This window comes from the organism of the source record quoted next, unplaced genomic scaffold, assembly GCF_019419815.1.
Source record: "Pyrus x bretschneideri cultivar Hongxiangsu unplaced genomic scaffold, Pyrus_bretschneideri_v1 Contig124, whole genome shotgun sequence".
NCBI classification, from domain to species: Eukaryota; Viridiplantae; Streptophyta; class Magnoliopsida; order Rosales; family Rosaceae; genus Pyrus; species Pyrus x bretschneideri.
In genome coordinates this window covers 288,877-311,245 of record NW_025999418.1, presented here as the reverse complement: position 1 = coordinate 311,245, position 22,369 = coordinate 288,877, and the positions used below count along the sequence as shown (strand labels likewise).

General features: G+C 38.0%; 1 protein-coding gene across 1 annotated transcript; it reads right to left on the bottom strand.

Moving 5' to 3' along the window:
* Positions 1 to 15,180: 15,180 nt before the first annotated feature.
* LOC103930423 (U-box domain-containing protein 26-like) lies at positions 15,181 to 16,771 on the bottom strand. The gene has a single exon (XM_009339759.3). It carries the CDS (start codon positions 16,649 to 16,651, stop codon positions 15,377 to 15,379), a length of 1,275 nt encoding a protein of 424 aa, XP_009338034.3. The 5' UTR covers positions 16,652 to 16,771; the 3' UTR covers positions 15,181 to 15,376.
* Positions 16,772 to 22,369: the final 5,598 nt, after the last annotated feature.

The window sequence follows — 22,369 nt, the reverse complement described above, 5'->3', positions numbered from 1 at the left end:
TTAAAACAAACTAAAATGACTCAAAACACACAAACCAGGTCAAATTGACTCAAAACAGGTATTAGAAAGTAATTTGGGCAAAAATTAAACTAAAAAGACTCAAAATACTAAATGGGGACAGACTCTGATGAATTTAAACTAAATTAACACAAATAAGAACTAAGGGGGTATTTGGACAAATTTTAAACTTAAAACAAACAAACTTGCAGAAACAAAGTAAAAGGGTACGAAGTTGGGTGAATGAATGGGTGAAAGGCTAGCTAGAGGGTCCTTCTCCACACATGAAACATATGCATACAAATCGATTTCCAGTTATTATTCCTTTAAACCATGAATGACAATACCCCAAATTAATCGTGAGAAGAACAAATTAACTTTCAGATTTTCCTAAATTCATTGAATTAGACTCAGGGACGCAATCAAATTATTCTTATCAAGTTCCCTATATGAACTGCATGATAGAGATACATATCAAAGATCATTAAGTTCTATGAAAATCATAAGCATTGACAAGGCATTCGTAACTATGAACTGCATGATACTCCTGCCATGGATTTACTTAACACAATCATGACTAGTGACTTCCACTACTTATAAATATAAGTTCATAATGATTAGGTGAAATTCTCTTATATTTTAGCATTAAATTCATGCATGCAAACTAAGTATGCATCCTTAATCAACACACAAGAATAAGTTATCAATCAAACAGATAAGTAAATCACATTCATGTTTTACGAAACAATAATTGGAGGAAATCAATTCATATCATATATGTTTATGGCTTTGAATTCGCCTCTAACTAAAAAGAAATTAGTTCCTCATGTTCATCATAATTGAAAACCAAATTAAAATAAACTTTGAACTAAAACTAAGGATAGAAAGAACCCAGAAACGCTCCAACACTCCAAAGTAGGCAGTGGCACTCCCCTGGATGGTGGCAGGCATGACACTCCTCCTCTCCTTCCTTCCTCGCACAACACAAGTTTCTTAAAACTCTCAGAAACCTACGGCACAATCTTTGTATTTCTCTGAATTTCTCTCATGTGTGTTGTTTGAATTATGCGGTAGGAATATGTATTTATATGCTAGGGTTTCACGCACAAAGCCTTGGAGGACAAGGATAGGGCATGACACAAGTTGAGAAGGAAAAGGATAGCACAATCCTAGGGGGAAAAGGTTAGGGTTAGGTGAGGCAAAAATTAGGATTTCTAGAAGAGGGTTGCGGCATAGATTTAGGGCAGATGATAAGGCTTCTAGAACCTGATATTTAGATGTATTAATCTGAAATTAAGTCCTCTTTGCATCTGGAATTAAGGTGGAATAAGATTCGGTTAGGATAAGATAAGATAAGGTTGGATAAGGTTGGATAAGGTTTGGATAAGATAAGGTAATTTGGATAATGTTTCATTCTTCTTAGCTGATTCCTTATCTTCCAAGCTTCCAAATTTGCTTCTCTAGATATTAAGCATATTCTTAGCCCCTCTTGAACTTCAAATTCGTCCATCCACCTTGCTCCATATGCAAGCTATCCATTCCAGCCCAAAATTGCTCTAAAATGCACCAAAATGCACTTTCTTGCCTCTTTTGCCATTTAAACCTACAAACACACGAAAATAACTTAAATCACTATAATAAATAGAAACTAACTTACTAAATGCAAGAAAACAAGCTAACTAAGTCGCATAAATATGCTCCTATCATGACCATGCTTGTTCCGCAAGATACGGAAACTTAAGCCATTAAGGAATCAGCGGGTTTCCTATAATCTTGGAGTCCTTACAATCTAAGGTTTAGTGTGCGTCGTAAGTAATCACACTCCTAAGACGTTGTAATATCTACTTCCTAGATATCCTCTAGGATTCCCTCAGTTTAATAAGGATTCTACTATCCTAACCTATAAGGTCCCTTCCTTAACTGTATAAATAAACCATTTTAAGGTTCATCTCTAGTAATGCAATTCTGCATACTTATTCCATTGCCTACTACTTGAGTCTTAATATTGCTTACTAACTTAAGCGTTAGAGAGCCTTTAACTAGCACACTCTTGGTCTTTGGCTTACCTACAATTGTTTGTTCGTTTACAGGTACACAGATTTGAGCATATCCACTCACAAATTTGGTTCCAACAATTGGTGCTTTCATTAAGAGTGAACTCATATCCTCCTAACTAGATCACTCTACCAAAAACATGAGTGCAGAAGAAATCATGTTCAATGCTAACATTAACCAAACGTTTGACAACAACCGTGCTCCAAATGTCTTCATCACACAGGTCGGCGGCAACCCAGCTCATGGCACCACCACCACTCTAGTAACAGGCAATCAAACGCCTAATGCTGCAACCACCCCTGGTTGTAGTGAGGCCTTATTTGCAAGGCCCCCTCATATTATGGATCAGGTATGAGATACTTTACTAAAGATCAATGCTCATGTTGATAAGTTGCAGCAAGCCTATACTACATCTCATGCGGAAAACCTTGCAAACTTCATAAAAGTGGAAAAGAGAGTGAAGGCCTTTGAAAACTCCAGTGTGGTCACCCTGTAGACTTAGATCCTCTTTTTTGGTTATGGCAACATAAGCATTATCACTGACCCGAGTACAAACCTACCTTATGATTATCAAATCGTCAATCGTACCACTACAGGTGAGACACAGGTATCACAAAACCTTAGTCCCTTAGACATTGCAAGAATGCTCCAGATGGAGCCGCAACACCTAAGCTTTGATAAGCCGAAGTCTTTGGAAGAGCCTGGAAGGTGCTAGCTCATAAACCACGTCAGGATCAGGGATACGTAAAAGGAGACTTCGCCTTGCATAACCATTTGAGTTGTTGCGAAGGAATGCCAAGGCCTTGTATAATAATAATGATGCCTGAATGGTAAATCTCAGAGTTACCAACCCACTCAATCGATTGCTTCAAAAGTCTGACCAATATCTTCACTAATACCTACTTGGTGTACCATGACATTTGGAAACGGCATGAGGCCATGTTCAACATGGTCACGATATCAAGGATGAAAGCCTTGAGGCCATATCCAGACAATTGGCTCGCCATGATGGCCTTCAATAGAGGATATGCATCCACTAACCCCTATCATAGAAGCTGAACAAAAATAAATATGACTATGCCACCTTGGAATAATACTTTGATGTAGCGGACAACCTCACTAACTGAGATGACAAAACCAGAAGGAAGGCTCCCGAGCAAGATCGCGACACGAAGCTCGAACAGAAGAGAGAAAACCGTAGCACTCCGCCTTCCTCGTCTCGTTAGGATGATAGAAGAAGGCAAAAGAATAAGCCAGCACCGGTAAGGCTGAGGTCGTATACGGACTTGAACACGATTATCAACAACATCGGCCATAATATTGAGGACAAAAGCAATATGCAAAGATATCTCATCAAATTTAAATATAAATGCATAAACAACCAAAGTCCTTTGACTCAAGCAAAAGGTTCAAGGGACAAGCCCCTTTCTTGGCAGAAAAAAGTAAAGACTATTAATTCATTCCTCCATCTAAGTCGATCTACAGCACAACGACCTTCCCATTCGTAGTGCAGCAGCTGGGGCTTTTAGAGCGTTAGTACTGGCAGATGGGCCGACTTTTGGATCTTCCCAGGATGAGAGCCTGATCTAGTGTCTTTGGAACTCTCTAGTTTCGAGATCTCGTCCTTGAGTTGGATAAGGACTAGAAAGTTAGCCCTCAATACTTCGACCATTATACCATGGGCATCCCACCCTATGTACCCTCTATCGTAACCTTTAGAATACTTTAGTTTAGATATGTACTGGAAAGTTGCGTGAATTTCTGGTAGCTCTGACTCATTCTCATCCATTGTCTGCTGGAGAGCTTCGACATACGCATCCTCCATCAACTCTGCCTCACGACATTGTCTCTCTAATTTTGGTTGGAGAATAACGCGACCCACTCTTAAGAGCTTCGGTCCGTTACTAACATCTGCTTCGCTTTAACTATGGACATCTCCAATACCAATTTCGCTTCAACTTTAGCTTTATGCTCCATCTCCAGTTCCCCATTGACCTTGGTTAGGGTAGCTTTAAGATCATTCACCTTAATCTCCTAGAAGACGGCTTGATCAATCAACTTGTTCACCTCCACCTCGTGAGCTTTTGTCATAGCCTGTTGATCACCAGACACCTTCTCTACCATTGTAAACCTCTCTCGCAGGTGCCTCCTAAGTTGAGCCTTTCCTTCAAACTCGTTCTTGTAGGCCACTTTGAGCTGGCAGATCATCACCGTTTGGCTGAGAAAAGCAGTCTTCTTCCATATTGTTACAACCCGTACCTTGAAATATTGTATTTTAATTCTTGAGACGTGTGAAATGACTATTTTACCCATGAGTAAGTGTCTCAAATAATTCGTCGAGCCTCAACTCGAAAGTCTAATCCTCATAATTTCTTAAGTTTCATAATTTTATTTTTCGTCTATTAGTTTAACATTGAAAACGAACCACGAATTGAGACCATGAAGGCTTAATTGTTAATTTTACAACTTTGGACGACAATTGGGTAATTTCACTTAAGTAATTTTAAGTGGGACTTAACCCACATCTGGCCCACTCTCTCTCCCTCTTCATTTCTGAAATTCTTCTCTCTCTAACTCTCAGAAACTTTCACTCTCTCTCTAGAGCTCTGAGAGTTCTCGCTCATTTTTCTCTTCAAAACCGAAGCTAATGGAACTTTAATTGGATTAAACGCGTAACTAAAATCAACAACTATATACCTTAAACCCAAGGTCCAACACAAGGCTCGTGTTGGATCAAATCAAACGGTTCATAATCATCCTAAAACCTAATATGACTATATAGTCCATATGAGGATGCAATGCGTTCGTTAGTAGTTCCATATAGTCTCGCTTGTTTCAACGAAACAGTGGGAGTATTATATGCTACTAAATCATATTAACTTGGACCAATAGTTATGATAGGGCCATGTTCTTTTAATATGATTAAAATGTTTTTGATGTAGCCCAAAACTACTCCCTCAACAAACGAATATTAAGTTGATAAACGAGAGATATTTTGAACATTTCTTCGTAGGCCTTCCACCGTGGTGGGCTCCAATCGTTTGTGACTCATGCACCGGCTTCACCCTATAATGGGGAAGTACAAAGTATGGGCTTACATCCAGGAGGAGTCCATAAACATATGATGAGGTGAGTGTAGACAACGAGTATGACCAACATGATATAATTTTGAGGTTGTGCTTGAACCTCTACATAAACTAAGCATGGTGGGAATAACTTACCTAAGTGCAATGGTGTCAACATGATATAATTCTGAGGCATTCATTCTCTAGAGGCCAAACTAGATGGGTAATTACAAGAGTTGTAAATGACTAAAGTGTTATTCTCTCATCATTATTTTTGCTAACCAACATGATATAATTCTGAGGTGGGCTTGGTAATGGTGAGTCTCCCATGCCCCGCTAAGAGTTCAATATAACTCTCGAATTCCATTGAGGGATGTGGAGTTTGCCAAAAATAGTGGGTGGTACTATTTGATTCAAGACCCAATCAAGTAGTTAATCAACAATCTAATACGATTTCTGTTATGTTATGTAGTTAACGACATGCCTAAAATACTACCCACCATTATACTTGACAAAATGGCCCAAGATTTTTTCCTTGCATATCTCTCGGATGATTTCACTAAGTTTATTGTAAACTATAAAGTGAATAGATTCGATCATACTTTTAACGAGATGATTGACATGTGCTGTAAATTTGAAAGATGTTTCAAAAAGGACAGTGGGAGTGAGAATGCAAAAACAAGGAAAAGGTTACATAAGAAGAAGGCAAAGAAATCCAAAGGAACATGCTTTCATTGTGGAAAGGATGAACATTGGAAGAAGAAATACAGGGTGCGCATTGCGAGCCTTATGACACGAACTTTTGAAGAGACTATTTCGGTCATAGAAAGTGCTTTTACAGTGAGCTCCAATTCCTGGATATTTGATTCAGGCGCTAGTCAACATATCTGTAATACGATGCAGGGACTAGCAGGGAGCAAGACACTACGCAATGGGGAGATGGTTGTGCGAGTTGGGAACGGCGCTAAAATCTCTGCAAAAGCAATAGGCACCTACATGCTTAACCTACCCTCTGGGGAAGTCCTGGAACTTAAAAATTGTTTATATTTTCCTTCATGTATAAAGAATTTGATTTCTATCTCTAAGCTTTTACGAGATGGGCACTCAGTATTGTTTGACAAAATGAGTTGCACTTTATACTTGAACGGTCGTATTATCTCTCATGGTAATATGATAGAGGGACTTTTTCACCTAGAGACGAATAGTGGGATGCACTGTATTGAAAGCGGGAATACCTCAAAACCCAAAAGGGCTAGAGAAGAAGTTAACCAAGTTAGACTTTGGCATCTTAAACTTGGACATGTAAACCAGGATAAGATTCGCAAGATGTCGAAAGATGGATATCTTAGCCCATTAGGTAATGACCTCATGGGAACTTGTGAACCTTGTCTACTGGGGAAGATGACCAAATCTCCATTCACTGGGAAAGGAGAGCGTGCCACTAAAATTCTAGGGTTAATCCACACTGACGTATGTGGACCTATGTCTACTACGTCGAGAGGAGGTTTCTCCTACTATATCACATTCACCGACGATCACTCTCGGTTTGGCTATTTGTATCTTATGAAGTACAAGTCAGAATCCTTTGAAAGGTTCAAAGAATTCAAGAATGAAGTTGAGAAGCAAACTGGGAAACAGATAAAGACCCTAAGATCGGATCGAGGGGGTGAATATCTGAGTAACGAGTTCCTAGATTATCTCAAAGAGTGTGGAATTGTATCACAGTGGACTCCACCAGGAACTCCTCAACATAACGGAGTTTCTGAGAGGAGAAACCGAACCTTGATGAACATGGTTCGTTCTATGATGAGTTCCGCCGATCTACCAATATCATTCTGGGGATATGCACTACACACAGCAGCTTATTTGCTAAATGCAGTGCCTTCTAAATCTGTTCCACAAACACCATATGAGATATGGTATGGAAAGAAGCCAAGTCTTAAACATCTTAAGATTTGGGGTTGTCCAGCATACGTTAAGAAACAAGATGCTGGAAAGCTTGAAGCGAGATTCGTTAAATGTTATTTTGTGGGGTATCCTAAACAAACCTATGGATACGAATTCTATCACCCTGACGACCAGAAAGTCTATGTCGCCAGAACTGCTATATTCATGGAGGATGAATTAGTTCTTAAAGGAACTAGCAAGATAGAATTGAAGGAAATTAATGAGATTAATGATGAACCACAAACAAGCACTCGACAAGTTGACAACCCTGTTCCTGAACCCCTAGCTCCACGTAGATCTGAACGGGTTAGTAAGCCACCTAGGAGGTATGGCTTAGACAATGACTTTGCGGAATTGCACCTTCTAGGTGACAATGACACAAAGGAGGACCCTAGAGACTACAATGAAGCAATGTCTGACATTGATTCAAAGAGATGGCATGAGGCCATGAAATCCGAGATGGATTCCATGTATCAAAATCAGGTCTGGACTCTTGTAGACCCTCCAGAAGGTATAGTACCTGTTGGAAATAAATGGGTATTCAAGAGGAAGATAGGCGTTGATGGGAACGTGGAGACTTATAAGGCTAGACTAGTAGCCAAGGGTTACAGGCAACGAGAAGGGATTGACTATGAAGAAACTTTCTCTCCTGTAGCCATGATTAAGTCCATTCGGATTTTGCTTGCTATAGCTGCGTACCATGATTATGAAATATGGCAAATGGACGTGAAGACAGCCTTTCTGAATGGCTACCTAGAGGAAGAGCTTTATATGGCTCAACCCGAAGGTTTCGTGCCCAAGTCTGAAAAGACTAAGGTATGCAAACTTCAGAGGTCCATTTATGGACTTAAGCAAGCCTGCAGGAGCTGGAACATTCGTTTTGATACTGAAATCAAATCGTTTGGTTTTACTCAAAACGAAGACGACAATTGTGTTTATCAAAAGGTCATTGGGGAAGCAGTTGTATTCCTAGTGTTATATGTAGATGACATATTACTATTCGGGAATGACACTGCAGTACTTTCTTCTGTAAAAGTGTGGTTGTCCAAAACCTTCCACATGAAAGATTTAGGAGATGCATCTTATGTACTTGGGATAAAGCTCTATCATGATAGATCCAGAAAATTAATTGGATTATCCCAATCTATGTACATAGATAAGGTGCTAAGTAGGTTCTAGATGGAACAATCTAAGAAAGGTATTCTTCCTGTAGGACATGGAATTCATCTTTCTAAGTCCATGGGACCTAAGACTCCTGAAGAGATACGGCATATGAATATGATTCCTTATGCTTCCGCCATAGGAAGTCTTATGTATGCCATGATATGCACAAGGCCTGATATCGCATATGCTGTGAGCATTACTAGTCGATATCAATCTAACCCAGGATCAGAACACTGGGCAGCTGTCAAGACGGTCCTTAAGTACTTAAGAAGAACTAAGGACATGTTCCTCGTTTATGGAGGAGCGACAGAGTTGTGAGTGGAAGGCTATACAGACGCAGATTTCCAATCTGACATCGATGATAGAAGTTCCAACTCCGGATATGTATTCACTCTGAATGGTGGGGCTGTCAGCTGGAAAAGCAAGAAACAAAGTGTAATTGCTGATTCCACGACAGAGGCTGAATATGTCGCTGCAGCTGAAGCCGGCAAAGAAGCGTTCTGGATGAAGAAGTTCATCACTGAACTTGGAGTGGTTCCAACCATTACATCACCAGTAACTTTGTACTGTGATAATAATGGGGCGATAGCTCAAGCTAAGGAACCCAGGGCACATCAAAAGAACAAGCATTTTGATAGGCGCTTTAATATCATTAGAAGATATGCTGCCGAGGGGAAAGTTAACATCCTCAAAATTGCTTCAGCCGATAACGTAGCAGATCCACTAACAAAGCCAATGTCTCAAATCCAGCTTGACCGTCATATGGAAAAGATGGGTATTAGATACATGGGAAGATGGCTTTGAGTGCAAGTGGGAGATTGTTGGAAGTATGCCCACAAAGCCACTCATTTGATGTAATAAGCTTTTTGGAATACTTATTGTGTTAAACTTTTATATGTTTAATAGAGGGCAAAGCTTATTGTTAATCACTATTTATAGTATCTTGTGTTTAAGCAATAAGGGAATCCAAGGAATGTATTTGATCTAAGAGACAAGTGATTTAAGTTAGTTAAATTAACGAGACCTTTCTCTTATGTTCATTCCTAAAACGTTCCTAGCCATAGGATTGCCAATTGGGCATTGACAATCCGCTAAGGTTAGTATGTGTTATGTCGACTCAAGCGTGATTATGAACTAGTCTCAAGTCATTTGGTGTTGGACACTAAGGCAAACACATAGGTGCTCGAAAGAGTAATCGAGTACACTGAACAACGATCAAACGAGAGTTCGAACATACATGTCATGTGAGAACTCGATAGTTGCAATATGCAAAGTAGTCCTTTGACCTGAGGCATCATTGATGTCTAATGGTTAGGTCCTTGATCTTTGATTATGTCAACGGCATTCCATTGGAGTGTCCACGGCATTGTTGGGGTCAAGCTATCTAGTCATGTAGGCATATGAATGCACAACAAGGGATCTCTAACCTTCCATGGTGGAAGGAGAATACTCTAAGATATGATTCGAGAGTCTTTGGCCAAAGCATATGAATATGACTAAGGAAGCTTGTTCCAAATCTTATTCAACTGAATCATATAGAGAAGTATCACATTGGATAGTAGACATAAAACAAACTATCACTTAAACAATGTGATTAAGAGTATTGTATTAGAGAAGGACCGTATTGCATTGTAGTTGTAACTGGATAGGTTCTCCAACCACTTCTACTTAGCTTGGGTAACCATGACATGCTGCTAGGCGTCACCCATGGTTTGTGGAAGCCCTAAAGATTAGCAAACACTAATTTTAAGGGAGAATTGAAATGTGGTTTCAATTCACAATCGATCGTTAAGAGTAACATCGCCCACTACCTCGCTAATTGGAACCTAATGGATCGTACACCGAGTAAGGATATAAGTGAAGAAATTATATGAAATGGATAAGCAATTAAATGGTTTAATTGAAGAATGGTCAAGATTAATTAAATAGTTAATTAATTATACGAAACGTTCGTATTGGGCGTTTAAGTTAGTTTTGGGCTTTGGGGCACAAAAAAACGTTTTGGTCCACAAGGCCCATTATGTTTAAGTTGTATGACAACTAAAACAAAATGGGCAATTAAGCCCAATAACAACATATGGCCGGCCATAAGGGTGAGGGGTAGCAAACTTGTATTAATTACAAGTTTGCCACTCACATGAAATGAAGTATAAAATCAACATTATAGCTTTGTTTCAAATTAGGGTTTTCTAATAGAATTTGGGTGAAACATTTTCTCTCATTTTCTACATAGAGGCCGGCCACTTAGGGGAGGAACATCTAGCAATCTTTTCTTCCCTAAGTCATCCATTTCATCTTCACACTACATCTTTGGTGTGGAGACTTAGAGACACCAAACCTTTGGTGTTTTGGAGAACAAATCCTCAAATCCTCAAAGAAGAAAAGGAGCACTAAAAGGGAGGAAATCACAAGGAAGATCCAAGGAGCAAGGAGGTGACTTGAAGGCCCTCCACTTGGGTGAATCCCTTGTGCAATCAAGGATGAGCTTCAAGGGTAAAGAATCTCTAAATTCTTATTCTCTTTAATATTGTTAAAGAGTCTTATGGTTCACCATATACTAGGCTTTGAAAGTCATGGGTTTTATGAATTGTTTTTGAATGCATGCCTACTTTAAAGTGTTATTAGTTTGCATATGTATTCAAATGTTCTTACATGTTCTTAGCTAGGACAAAATTTTTCCTTCATTGAAAAGGGTGAAAGGCTAGTTAAAGGGTTCTCCACACATGGCATATGCATACAAACCAATTTCTAGTTATTATTCCTTTAGACTATGAATGACAACACCCCAAGTTAACTGTGATAGCACATATTAACCATCAAATTTTCCTTAACTCATTGAATTGGATGGGATACGCATCACAACCAAATTATCCTTATCAAGTTCCCTAACTATGCAAAAGCATGATAGAAAGACATATCAAAGGTCATTAAGTTCTTTGAAAACCATAAGTATTGACGAGGCATTCTGATGTGAGAATTATACGCACACAAATTAAAACCCTCTTGTGACAATTGTAGTATAAGTATAAGTAGGGATCGTTCTTAACCGGGGATTAGGAGGGATTGCAAAATCACTTGGAAACTGACTCAAAAATGTAAAATAAAGTTTAAAACACTGAACTAGACTCAAAGAATGCAAAACTAAACACTTAAAACACTAAAACAAACCAAAAGACTCAAACAGCACCCAAAACACTCAAAACAGCCTTAAAAACACTTTATGGGCAGTTTTGAGCACTTTGACTACTTTGGACGAAATTGGGTAATAAAATGAATCAAAACACTTAAAAACACAAACTAAGTCACTTTCTAACTAAGTTGGACACTAAAGCAAAGGGGGATTGAGTTTTTGACGAAATTAAATAAAATGCACAGAATGTAATTCAAACAGATTGTAAAGATGAATTTGATGAAAATATGGATGAAATGCTAGCTAGAGGGTTCTTCTCCACACATGTCACACTTGCACACAAAACGATTTCTAATTGCTTTTCAATAAACCATGAATTCTCAACGCCCCAGATTAACCGTGAATTGCACTAATTAACCCTCAGATTTTCCTAACGTTATTGAATTGGATGATTGCATACGACAACCCAAAACATTCCCCACAAGTCCCCTACATGATTGCATAATAGAGATACAAACAAGAATCATTAAGTTCTATGAAAACCATAAGCGTTGACGAAGCACTTGTTACTATGATTGCATGAAACTTATGCCAAGAATTTACTTAACGCGATTGAGATCATCAACCTTTACTACTTGTGAATATAATTCCATAACGATTAGGTGAAATTTCCTTATATCCTAGCATCCAATTTATGCATGATAATTAAGCGTGCACTCTCAACCAACACACACAAATCAATGTAATTCACATAGATAAGTAAATTGAATTCACAACTTATGAAACGCAATTGGAAGTAATCAAATCATATTGCAAGCATAAACATGTATTTCGAATCCCCCCCTAGCCAAGGGGGGGTTTAGTTCCTCATACGCACAAAACAAAGAGAATTGAAATTAAACATTGAAATCAAGGAAAAGAAACACCTAAAAATTCCAACAACTCAAACTTGAATTGTATGAACGTTTAGGCCCTTCTCCTCCTCTTTGTTGCGGCACAAGGTCTAAGGATAGGTTTTGGGGGTTATGGATGGTGTAGAATGATGTGTTTAGGATAGGGATGGATGTAGGGGACTTCAAGGCTTATTTTTGGGCAGAAAATATGAAGAATGGTGAAGTATGGATGTGTTATAGAGAGGGGATGAATTTCTGGCGTGAATGGTGAATGAATGCATGGTTTGTGGCTGCAATGGAGGTTTATTTATAGGTGGATGAATGATTAAAGAGGGAATATGATAGCTAGGGGGAGAATGTGGCTGCCATCATAAAGAGTGCATGGATGTGGCTGAATAATCACATGGGAAAGCATGTGGCTGAATGGATTAAAGAAGGAATGATGATGGGAGAGCATGTGGGTGACAGCTAGGTTGGTTGGTGGCTGCAATGGAGGTGTGGAATGATGATGGGAGAGCATGTGGGTGAATTATAGAATGGGAAAGCATGTGAGTGACAGCTAGGGTGATTGGTGGCTGCAATAATTTCGTCCATCCTCTTGGCTCCAAGCATATGATATCCATTCCAAGCTCTAATTTGCTCCAAAATGCTCCAAAATGCATCCTTTTGCATACTTTGCCCTTAAATCCTGAAAATACATAAAACTAGCTTAAAAGACTACTTTACTAAGGAAAAACACTTTAAATGCACAAGACAAGCTAAACTAAGGTGCATAAATATGCTCCTATCACATTCGTAACTATGAAAATCATGATACTCATACCAAGGATTTACTTAACACAATCATGACTAGCGGCTTCCACTACTTGTGAATATAAGTTTATAACGATTAGGTGAAACTCCCTCATACTCTAGCATCAAATTCATGCATGCAAATTAAGTGTCGACCCTTGATCAACATACATAAACAAGTTTTGATAACTTAGATAAGCAAATCACATTCAAGACCCAAGAAACAATAACTAGATGTAATCAATTCATATAAAACATATAATCATGGCTTCGAATTCACCTCCAACTGTAAAGAAATTAGTTCCACATGTTCATCATAATTGAAAACCAAATTAAAATAAACATCAAACTAAAACTAAGGATAGAAAGAATGAATGCTTGAATGAGGTGTATGTGGTGTGAATTGTGGTGTGAGATGGCTGAATGAATGAATGCTGATGAGTGAATGGATGGATGAGGGTGGTGGTTGATTTATGCGGCAGAATGTAGTATTTATAGACTAGGGTTTTGCACAATTTCTGAAAGGAAAAGGATTGCACAATCCTAAGGGAAAAGGACTAGGGTTTGGCAAAAACCAAGGGGGAAAAGGTTAGGAACCTGTGGCATACATTTAGGATCCGGAATAAGGCTTCTAGAAAGGGTATCATGGTAGGTTTCTCGAAGAACAAGGGCTAAGGGGTGCAGCACCAATGTAGGAGAAGGATAGAGCTTCTAGAACCTGATATTTAGGTTAATTAATTTGAAATCAAGTCCTCTTTGCAGCTGGAATTAAGGTGGAACAAGATTAGGTTAGTATAAGATAAGATAAGGTTGGATAAGGTTTGGATAAGATAAGGTAGTTTAGATAATGTTCCATGTTTCTTGCTCTTTCCTTATCTTCTTTGTCTTGAACTTGTTTTTCCAGCTTTGTAGCATGTTCCTAGCCTCTCTTGATCTTCAAATTCGTCCATCCACCTTGCTCCATATGCAAGCTATCCATTCCAAGCCCAAAAATACTCCAAATTGCCCCAAAATGCACTTTCTTGCCTCTTTTGCCATTTAAACCTACAAACACACGAAAATAACTTAAATCACTATAATAAATAGAAACTAACTATGTAAATGCAAGAAAACAAGCTAACTAAGTCGCATAAATATGCTCCTATCAAGCATAGGGACATTTATACCTCTCGTGCAGAAGCTTGGATCTCAACATGCTCCTACGAATATGAACCAAGGCATAAAACCTCCTTGTGCTTCTAGAACCTCGAAGGTCATCGGGTTCGCTAGGTATGTCTAGCTGCCCCTTTGCTTTTCGCCTCCCAAGACCTAGGGCTATGGTGATCACCCTAGAGACCTAACTAGAATATTCTGAAACATGAAATTGCTTGTATTTCTTGTGTGTCTCTCTTCCCCAAAAGCTCCTTATATATATGTTGAGAAAAAGGAACAATGACTAAAACGCCCATGAAAATCTCGAGCATATTCCAATCTGAATATCGCTTGATTTTCCTTTAATTATCATAAAGATAATTACGAGATGTTATATCAATCCATTACCCTAATTTGGGTTGATTAATATTTGATTTATTTATCAAATAAATCCTACAATGGGAAGAAAAAGGTGTGCCGAAATCATTTCACTAAACTTAATGATATGAAATTGTTTTGTTTGAGACTAAAATTACTTTTGATAACCATACTTTATTTAATACAAGTGATATTCTACACTAAAGGGAGAAAAGAGGGTTTGAACCCAGGATGTATTAGGTTTAAGAAAACTTTTAACCATGTAAGTCATTGTAAAAAATACCCAAAAATGTAGGTGCTCCACTTTTGACTCTAGTGAAAGAAGTATGGAGTGCTTCTGTTTGGTATTGGTAGGTAATGTAGCATCACCTTCTTTTGTGTCAAAAGGTGCACCATCTCATCATGCAAAATGTGGACCTTTGAATGTTTGTTGTTTGACCATGAACTTTCAAATATTCAATACGGATGTCCTTTGTGAGTCGTTTTAATACAAGGTGAGAAATTATTCTTTTATTTAGCGTTGTATGCTTGAGATGTGTAAGCATTGGGATTTTGTTGTGGATCCAAATGCACTCACATCAAAACAAACGAGCAAACGAGATCTGCAAGGATCCTTCAGCCACGCAAAGATCAATAATCAAAATAATATTATTACGAAAGACTTCCGTAAACAGCATAAAAATATGAACACTAAAAGAAAACTTAATTCAAGAAGGAATAACAGAGAATCATTTGCATTAATCTCAATGCTTTATGAATTACACATATTAATACTTTGATGTTTAATGTCTGCACATGGAGATGGAGACCAAGTAAATCAGAAGCTACAGAAGCTGGTTTGCTTCCTGAGACCACTTAATTCTGAGGAGCTTGAGCAGCATTCTCGCCTTTGTTTTGGTACCACCACTGCACTGGCTCTGCAGAAGTAATAGCAACTGAGTCAACACTCCGCCACTAATTGCTTCTTCTCGTGCCGGCAAAGAGTCGTTGCATAGAATTATGAGCGAGCCAACGGCACTCTCACTGCCTCCATGATCATCTGATACCCTAAAAACCATCTTAACAAGAGCTTGAATGCCATTCGGATTATTAGTCACTGCCTCTCTTGCACTCTCTAGTCCTAAAAGCTTCTCAAGTGTGGCCACTGCCAACGGTGCCAAGGATTTTTCATGTCTTTCTGTGCTAGAAATCATGTATGAAATGAGTCCATTCACCGTGCCTTGTTCGACCAGAAACTCTCTGTCCTCTTCGAGTGAAGAAAATGCTGATACAGCTTTAATTGCAGCATCTCCATCATCCGAATTTGAGTTCTGGTGAAGCAGCTGAGCCAATATCTGATGCAAGAGTTCGCTGTTCTTTCCCAACATAGAACACACTCCTTTTGTCTCTGGAGACGTTGATGCTGCCTCTATGAGCCGGCACAAACTCATCCTCATCAAGGTGGTCCCGTGCACGAATAAATCTTGGAAGGCCGCTAATTTACTCTCTTCTCTAAGCATATTGAGTGACTCCAATTCGCCGAGAGACAGCAATGTTACGATGCAAGAAAGCGCTTGCTCCACAAACTCTATATAGTGGTACCACTGTTTGCGGAGTTTCTTTTTCAGTTCGGCTTGTCCTCCTCCAAACACAAGTTCCAATAGTAAAGGTAGGAATCCCAACTGGAGCAGCAAATTATTTCTCGATGGCGATTCTAGCTGGGAAAAAGCTCGAATCTTCTCGAGCGCTTGAACCTTGCTCTCCAAGGTACCCTCGTCACGAGATTCGAGGCCACGTTTGAGTGAAGATAAAGAATCAATTGTTTGCAAGTAATGAAGATCAAATTGGTTGCCCATCTGCAGCCACTGATTCATGAAATGACGAAGAGTGTGATTTGGCACCATGGATGGATCGTGAAGATTCTGCATTGTGACAGGACATGTGAGATTACCTGCGGAAAGCCATTTTTCGATGCTCGACCTGTCGTAAGTTTGGCCTGTGCAAAGAGTGACTGGGTCTTTGAACAAGTCGAGACTGATTGGGCATTTGAACAAATGGGGAATGCTCATTTCATCAACTTGTTTTTTCATATATGGATAATTGATGAAAACCCAACTCATAAAAATTTACAAATGCAGATATATAGCTCTGTGTGTGTGTGGGTGTGTTTATGTATATAATATGGGGGGAGGAACAGCTTACCAACATACGAAAAAAGAGGGAGAAGAAAGGTGGTCTTATCCTGTGTTTCTGAATTGTTAAAGAAAGAGTACGCGATTGCAACTGAGAATATAGAATAATTGGGCAAATGGTCCCCTCCACCGGTCCACCCCACGTCTCTCTCCATTTGTTATTACTTCAGTCAAACCGGCCCACCAATGGAATTGTTAATGTCATTCAAAGCATGAATTCACCAATATTTTCTAACTAATATTGTAATGTTGTCTGGAAAAGAAAAACTTACAGATAGACACAGTATTATTTTATCGTATAGTCACGGTAGCTAGCATGACATTTTTTTTTAATTGTAATCATGTGAAGAGAAACTTACACATAGTGACGGAGCCAGAGATTTTGTCACGAGGATCAAACTTAAATGAGTATAAAATCCATTTTTTTTGTACAACGATATTTTATTTTGCACAATGAACTGATAATCAAACTTAAAACATCCCATTTTCAACTGAAAGTGATCAGTGCCAAAAAATTGAACTCATTATTGTACATCAAAATAGGGAAAAAAATATATTAAAAAAAAGGTGATTTTGGATGTAGTCCCTATTTATCAACATTCTTGGATTGAAACCTTGTTGGTTTTCGGTATTTGATTGAAGTCCCTGAAATTAATGCAATAATGCATTTTCTATGTAGGTTATTATAATTTCTAAATTAATATTTGATATTTGTATTTATTTATATTGATGAGATTTTAAATAAAATCCATGATTTGTTAGATTGAAAATATTAAAAAATAAATTATACTTAAATAATACCCATGATTTGTAATTACTTATAGTAATGACATTTTACATACAAAAAATTGGTAATCTTCTAGGTACATATTCCAAACAGAAAAGTTGGTACATTTTATACAAAAAAAGGTGATACGTTTTATATAAAAACAAAATGGGTACATTTTATATAAAAAAACAATGGTACATTTTATGTAAGATCCCACATCGCCCAGGGGTGAGGATGTAAGCCTTATATGTATATTCCTATCTCTACCTAGCACGAGGTCTTTTGGGAGCTCACTGACTTTGGGTTCCATCGGAACTCTGAAGTTAAGCGAGTTCGGGCAAGAGCATTCCCAGGATGGGTGACCCACTGGGAAGTTCTCGTGTGAGTTCCCAGAAACAAAACCGTGAGGGCGTGGTCGGGGCCCAAAGCGAACAATATCGTGCTACAGTGGAGTTGAGCCTGGGTTGTGGTAGGGGCTCAGGCCGGGATGTGACATTTTACATAAGAAAAAAACCAATGGGTATTTAGATTAAAAAAAAATAAATATGTTTTACATTAAAAAATGAGTACATTTTACACAAAAGAAATGGTTCTTATAAAAAAATTGGGTACATTTTACATATAACAAAATGGTACATTTTAAAACACAAATGGGTACATTATCAATAAATTTTGTGACACATCCTAACCTGGAATGTCCATCTGAACACCCGAATAGCGATGTGCTAACCGACACCTGGAATGTGATGAAGCCATATGGTGTGGTGATGTGGAAAATGTGAATAAGCTAAAATCTAAGAGTGACTAATTTAGAGTGCGCATGTGAGCGGTGACTGAACCCATATCACACAAGTAATGTTAGAGCATAGATAAATTCGCAGTAAAAGAAAAGTTATGATAATTATACGGTAAGGAGAAGTCTCCTACGTAACAGCTTTTCCCAACCATCATCGTCGTCACGACACCTCTGGCACTAAAATCCTTCATAAAAATAAGTACTATTTGAAAATAGTTACATAAGAGCGGAAAAGTGAAAGGAAAATTGAGATCCACATGAAAGATCTACATGGTATCTCAAGGGTATTTTGATAATTTCACTCCTACTGGGAATAAAATATGATAAATTTCGGAATGGGATGCATTAAACCACTTCCGTCTTGGTAAGCTTCAACTCTTTCTCAAGGTTTTCTTCAAATTCTAACAAGGCTTCATGCATGCATGTATGTTATAGTGCGTTTGAGAGAAGAATATCTAACCCACCATTTTCCGACGAGTTTGTAGGACTTCTGTTCAAAACCCAGCCAAATCTCCTTGGTTTGGTCGAGTTTGAAATCACAGAACTAGTTTCAGGTAGTGCATGCTCAAATGCATCAAGTTTGTGCGAAACTTAATTTTGGCCGTGGCTTTTAAGCCAATTTCCGATCACCTCCAACCAAGTTTTGTTCCCCCAAGAGGTATAAAAATGTTCCTCCTGAGCTTCGTGTTGATACCTTTTGTGTGTGAAATGGTTGAGAAATGACTTGGTTGTGTTATTTTAGAATTTTCTAACAAAAATTCAATTCTTGTGCAAACAAGGGGAAATTAAGTTTAGTGCACTAATTATTATTAGTTTAGTGATTAGTGTAATAATTTCCCGTATAGGAGATGATCACCCAGAGGAGTACCGCGAGTAGAATAGTTGGACGGTTACAACCTACGTGTATTTATGAGTGGGTCTTTTGTTTTTACGTATATATATATATATATATATATGTATATGTATATGTAATTTTTCCCGGCAATTGCTTTTATATACTATGATGTGACATTCCATGTTTAGCTTTACAAATAAACTTTCCGTACATTTTATGTTTTTAATATTATTTGTAAGCATAAACTTATGGCATGACATCCTTGCATTTTATCTACTCATTATTACATGTTTGCATGGTGTCACTTAGTTATTTGTATTGTCCTGGGCCAAGGACTAGATTCACGTGTAGCTCACATTCACCGTTTACATTCGCTTTGGATCCAGAGTTAGGTGCCAGTCTGTCCTTTTGTGTGATGTTTTGGACTCATATGTGATGCGACTAGCGTAACTCACGTGATGTAGTACTAGAACGTAAACTTACACCCAGCCTGTTCCATTGTCTGAATATCTCTGCAGTGGAGTTGTGTGCCTACATAAATTAATGAGCAATGATTCCGTATAATAACGATTTGAGAATTAATTTTGAGATATCTTGTTGGTGTACCCTACATCTTTTCACTTACTTTTGTTGCAAGGTACCGTATTACATACTAATATTACATTATTTTTGGGAAACCATATACCTCTAAATTAGTCACTTTTAGGTTTTAATTTACTCACATTTTCCACATCACTACACTTATGGATTCGTCACCTTCTAGGTGTCGCCCAGCACTTCGCGATTCGGGTGTCCATGTGGACATTTCGAGTCGAGGTGTTTCATTATGGGTCAAATAAAAGGTCAAAAAATATGAGTACAAATAAAAGTTTGAAAAATATGACACAAAAAGAAATTAATATATGGGTACAAACTAAAAATGAAATGAAAATTGATGCAATTTAAAAGAAAAAAAGGTGTTGCAAATTAAAATGGGTACAAACTAAAAATAAAAACATATGATATAAAATTTAGCCATAAATATAAATATATCAAATGTGTTGTAGGCATAATTTACTGAACAATTATGGAGGTCATAGAGAAAGGGGTGCGACAATAGTAGAGAGAAGAGAAAATGTGTAATTGCAAGGTCTATTATATTTCACCCCATCGTGCCTTTATTTACAAAATTTGGTGTGAAAACTAACTTGACACACAAATTAAACCCTATTTGTGACAATTGTAGTATATATGAAAGTAGGGATCATTCTAAACCGGGGATTAACTAGGGATGCTAATCAACTCAAATAAGACTCTAAAACACTAAAGTAGACTCTATAGACTCAAAACTAACTTAAAACACTCAAAATAGCAATAAACACTTAAAAAGACTCAAAACTGACCCTATGGAGTTATTTGGACGAAATTTAATTAACTTAGACTCAAAACACTAAAGTGGACAGATTCGAACATTTTTCTAACTAATCTAACACAATTAATAAAAGGGGGAATTGATTTAGACAAAATTAATTAAATTAGGTAGATTGTAAACTAAACATTAGACACTAAATTAGGTAAATTGAATGGGTAAAAGGCTAGTTAGAGGGTCCTTCTCCACACATGCACATATGAAACACAAATTGATTTCCAGTTATTATCAATTTAAACCATGAATAACAATGCCCCAAATTAATCGTGAGACGCACAAATTAACTTTCAAATTTTCCTAGTTTCATTAAATTGGATGGAATACGCATCGACAACCAAATTATTCTTATCAAGTTCCTGAAGGAAGATTTGTGAAAAACAAGTTCATTTGAGCAACATCAACAACATGCAATTAACAATTAAAAGGCGGAATCATGTTTATATGCACTCAAAAACAAAACTTAACCCATGAACTTCATAGCCTAGTAGATAGGTGAACCAAGACTCAACTCAAAACAAAGTGAGTTGAGAAATCAATACCTTTGTAGATTCCTCTTTGCATAAGCAAAGGCTAATCACCCAAAGAGAGGGCCTTCATTCCTTGCATCTTAGATCCATGGATTTGGATGGATGAAAAGGTTTCTCCAAGTTCCCAAAATTGAGAACCTCTAAGTCTCCACACCAAGGCATATTGTAGAAGAAATGAGTGACCTTGAGGAAGTAAGATTGCTAGATGTTTTCCTCAAGGGTGGCCGGCCTCTTTTAGAGCAAAGGGAGGTTTGTGTTCTCATCTTTACTCCTAAGAAAACCCTAAGGATGAAATGGCTATAAAGATGTCTTTATACCACCTCACAATGGAGTGGCAAACTTGCAATTAAGCCAAGTTCACTACCCTCCTCTAAATGGCCGGCCATATGGGATTTATTGGGCTATTTGGGCCTTTGTGAATCATTATTCATTAAGTTGTCATACAACTTAAGTCAATGGACTTGACGTTCGAAGCCCATTGGGCCTTAAGGTCCAAAACTATCCCGAGGTCTTTTAACGAACTTATTCGTTTGATTAATAATCATATTAATTAATCCTTGCCATAAACAATTAAACCATTTAATTATTCTTACTCATCTCCGTTGAATCTTCAATCTCTACCTTACATGGTGTACGATCCATTAGGTTCCTTTTAGCGAGGCAGTGGGCGATTCAAACTCTTTCAAATCGATTGTGAATTGAAACTTACTTTCAATTCTCCCGTTAGTGATAATACACTTTTAGGGCTTCCACAAACCATGGTTGACGCCTAGCAGCATGTCATGGTTACCCAAGCTAATCAGAAGAGGTGGAGAACCTATTCAGTTTTAGGATTACAAATGCAATACGGTCTTTCTCTAATACAATACTCTTGACCACATTGTTTGGTTTGATAGTTTATTCATGTCTACTATCCAATGTGAGTCTTGTGCTTATATGATTACCTTGAATGTGATTTGGAACACATTCCTAAATCTCATTCATACTTTGGCCAAAGATTCTTAATCATATCATAGAGTATTCTCCCTCAAACAGTTTGAAGGTTAGAGATCCCTTGTTGCGCATTCACTTGCCTCCATGGCTAAGTGGCTTAACCCCAACGATGTCGTGGACACCCTCCTGATGGAGTGACTTTGACATAATCAAAGATTAAGGACCTAACCACAAGACAACTGTGATGCCTCAGGTCAAAAGACTAATTTGCATTATCCCAACCATGAGTTCTCATGTGACATGAATATGAGAACTCTTCGTTGATCATGTTCAGTGAACTCATTCTCTATTGAGCACCTACGTACTTGTCTTGATGTC

Coding starts and splice junctions, on each gene's coding strand:
- LOC103930423 (XM_009339759.3), bottom strand. CDS start 16,651: ATGAGTTGGGTTTTCATCAATTATCCATATATGAAAAAACAAGTTGAT.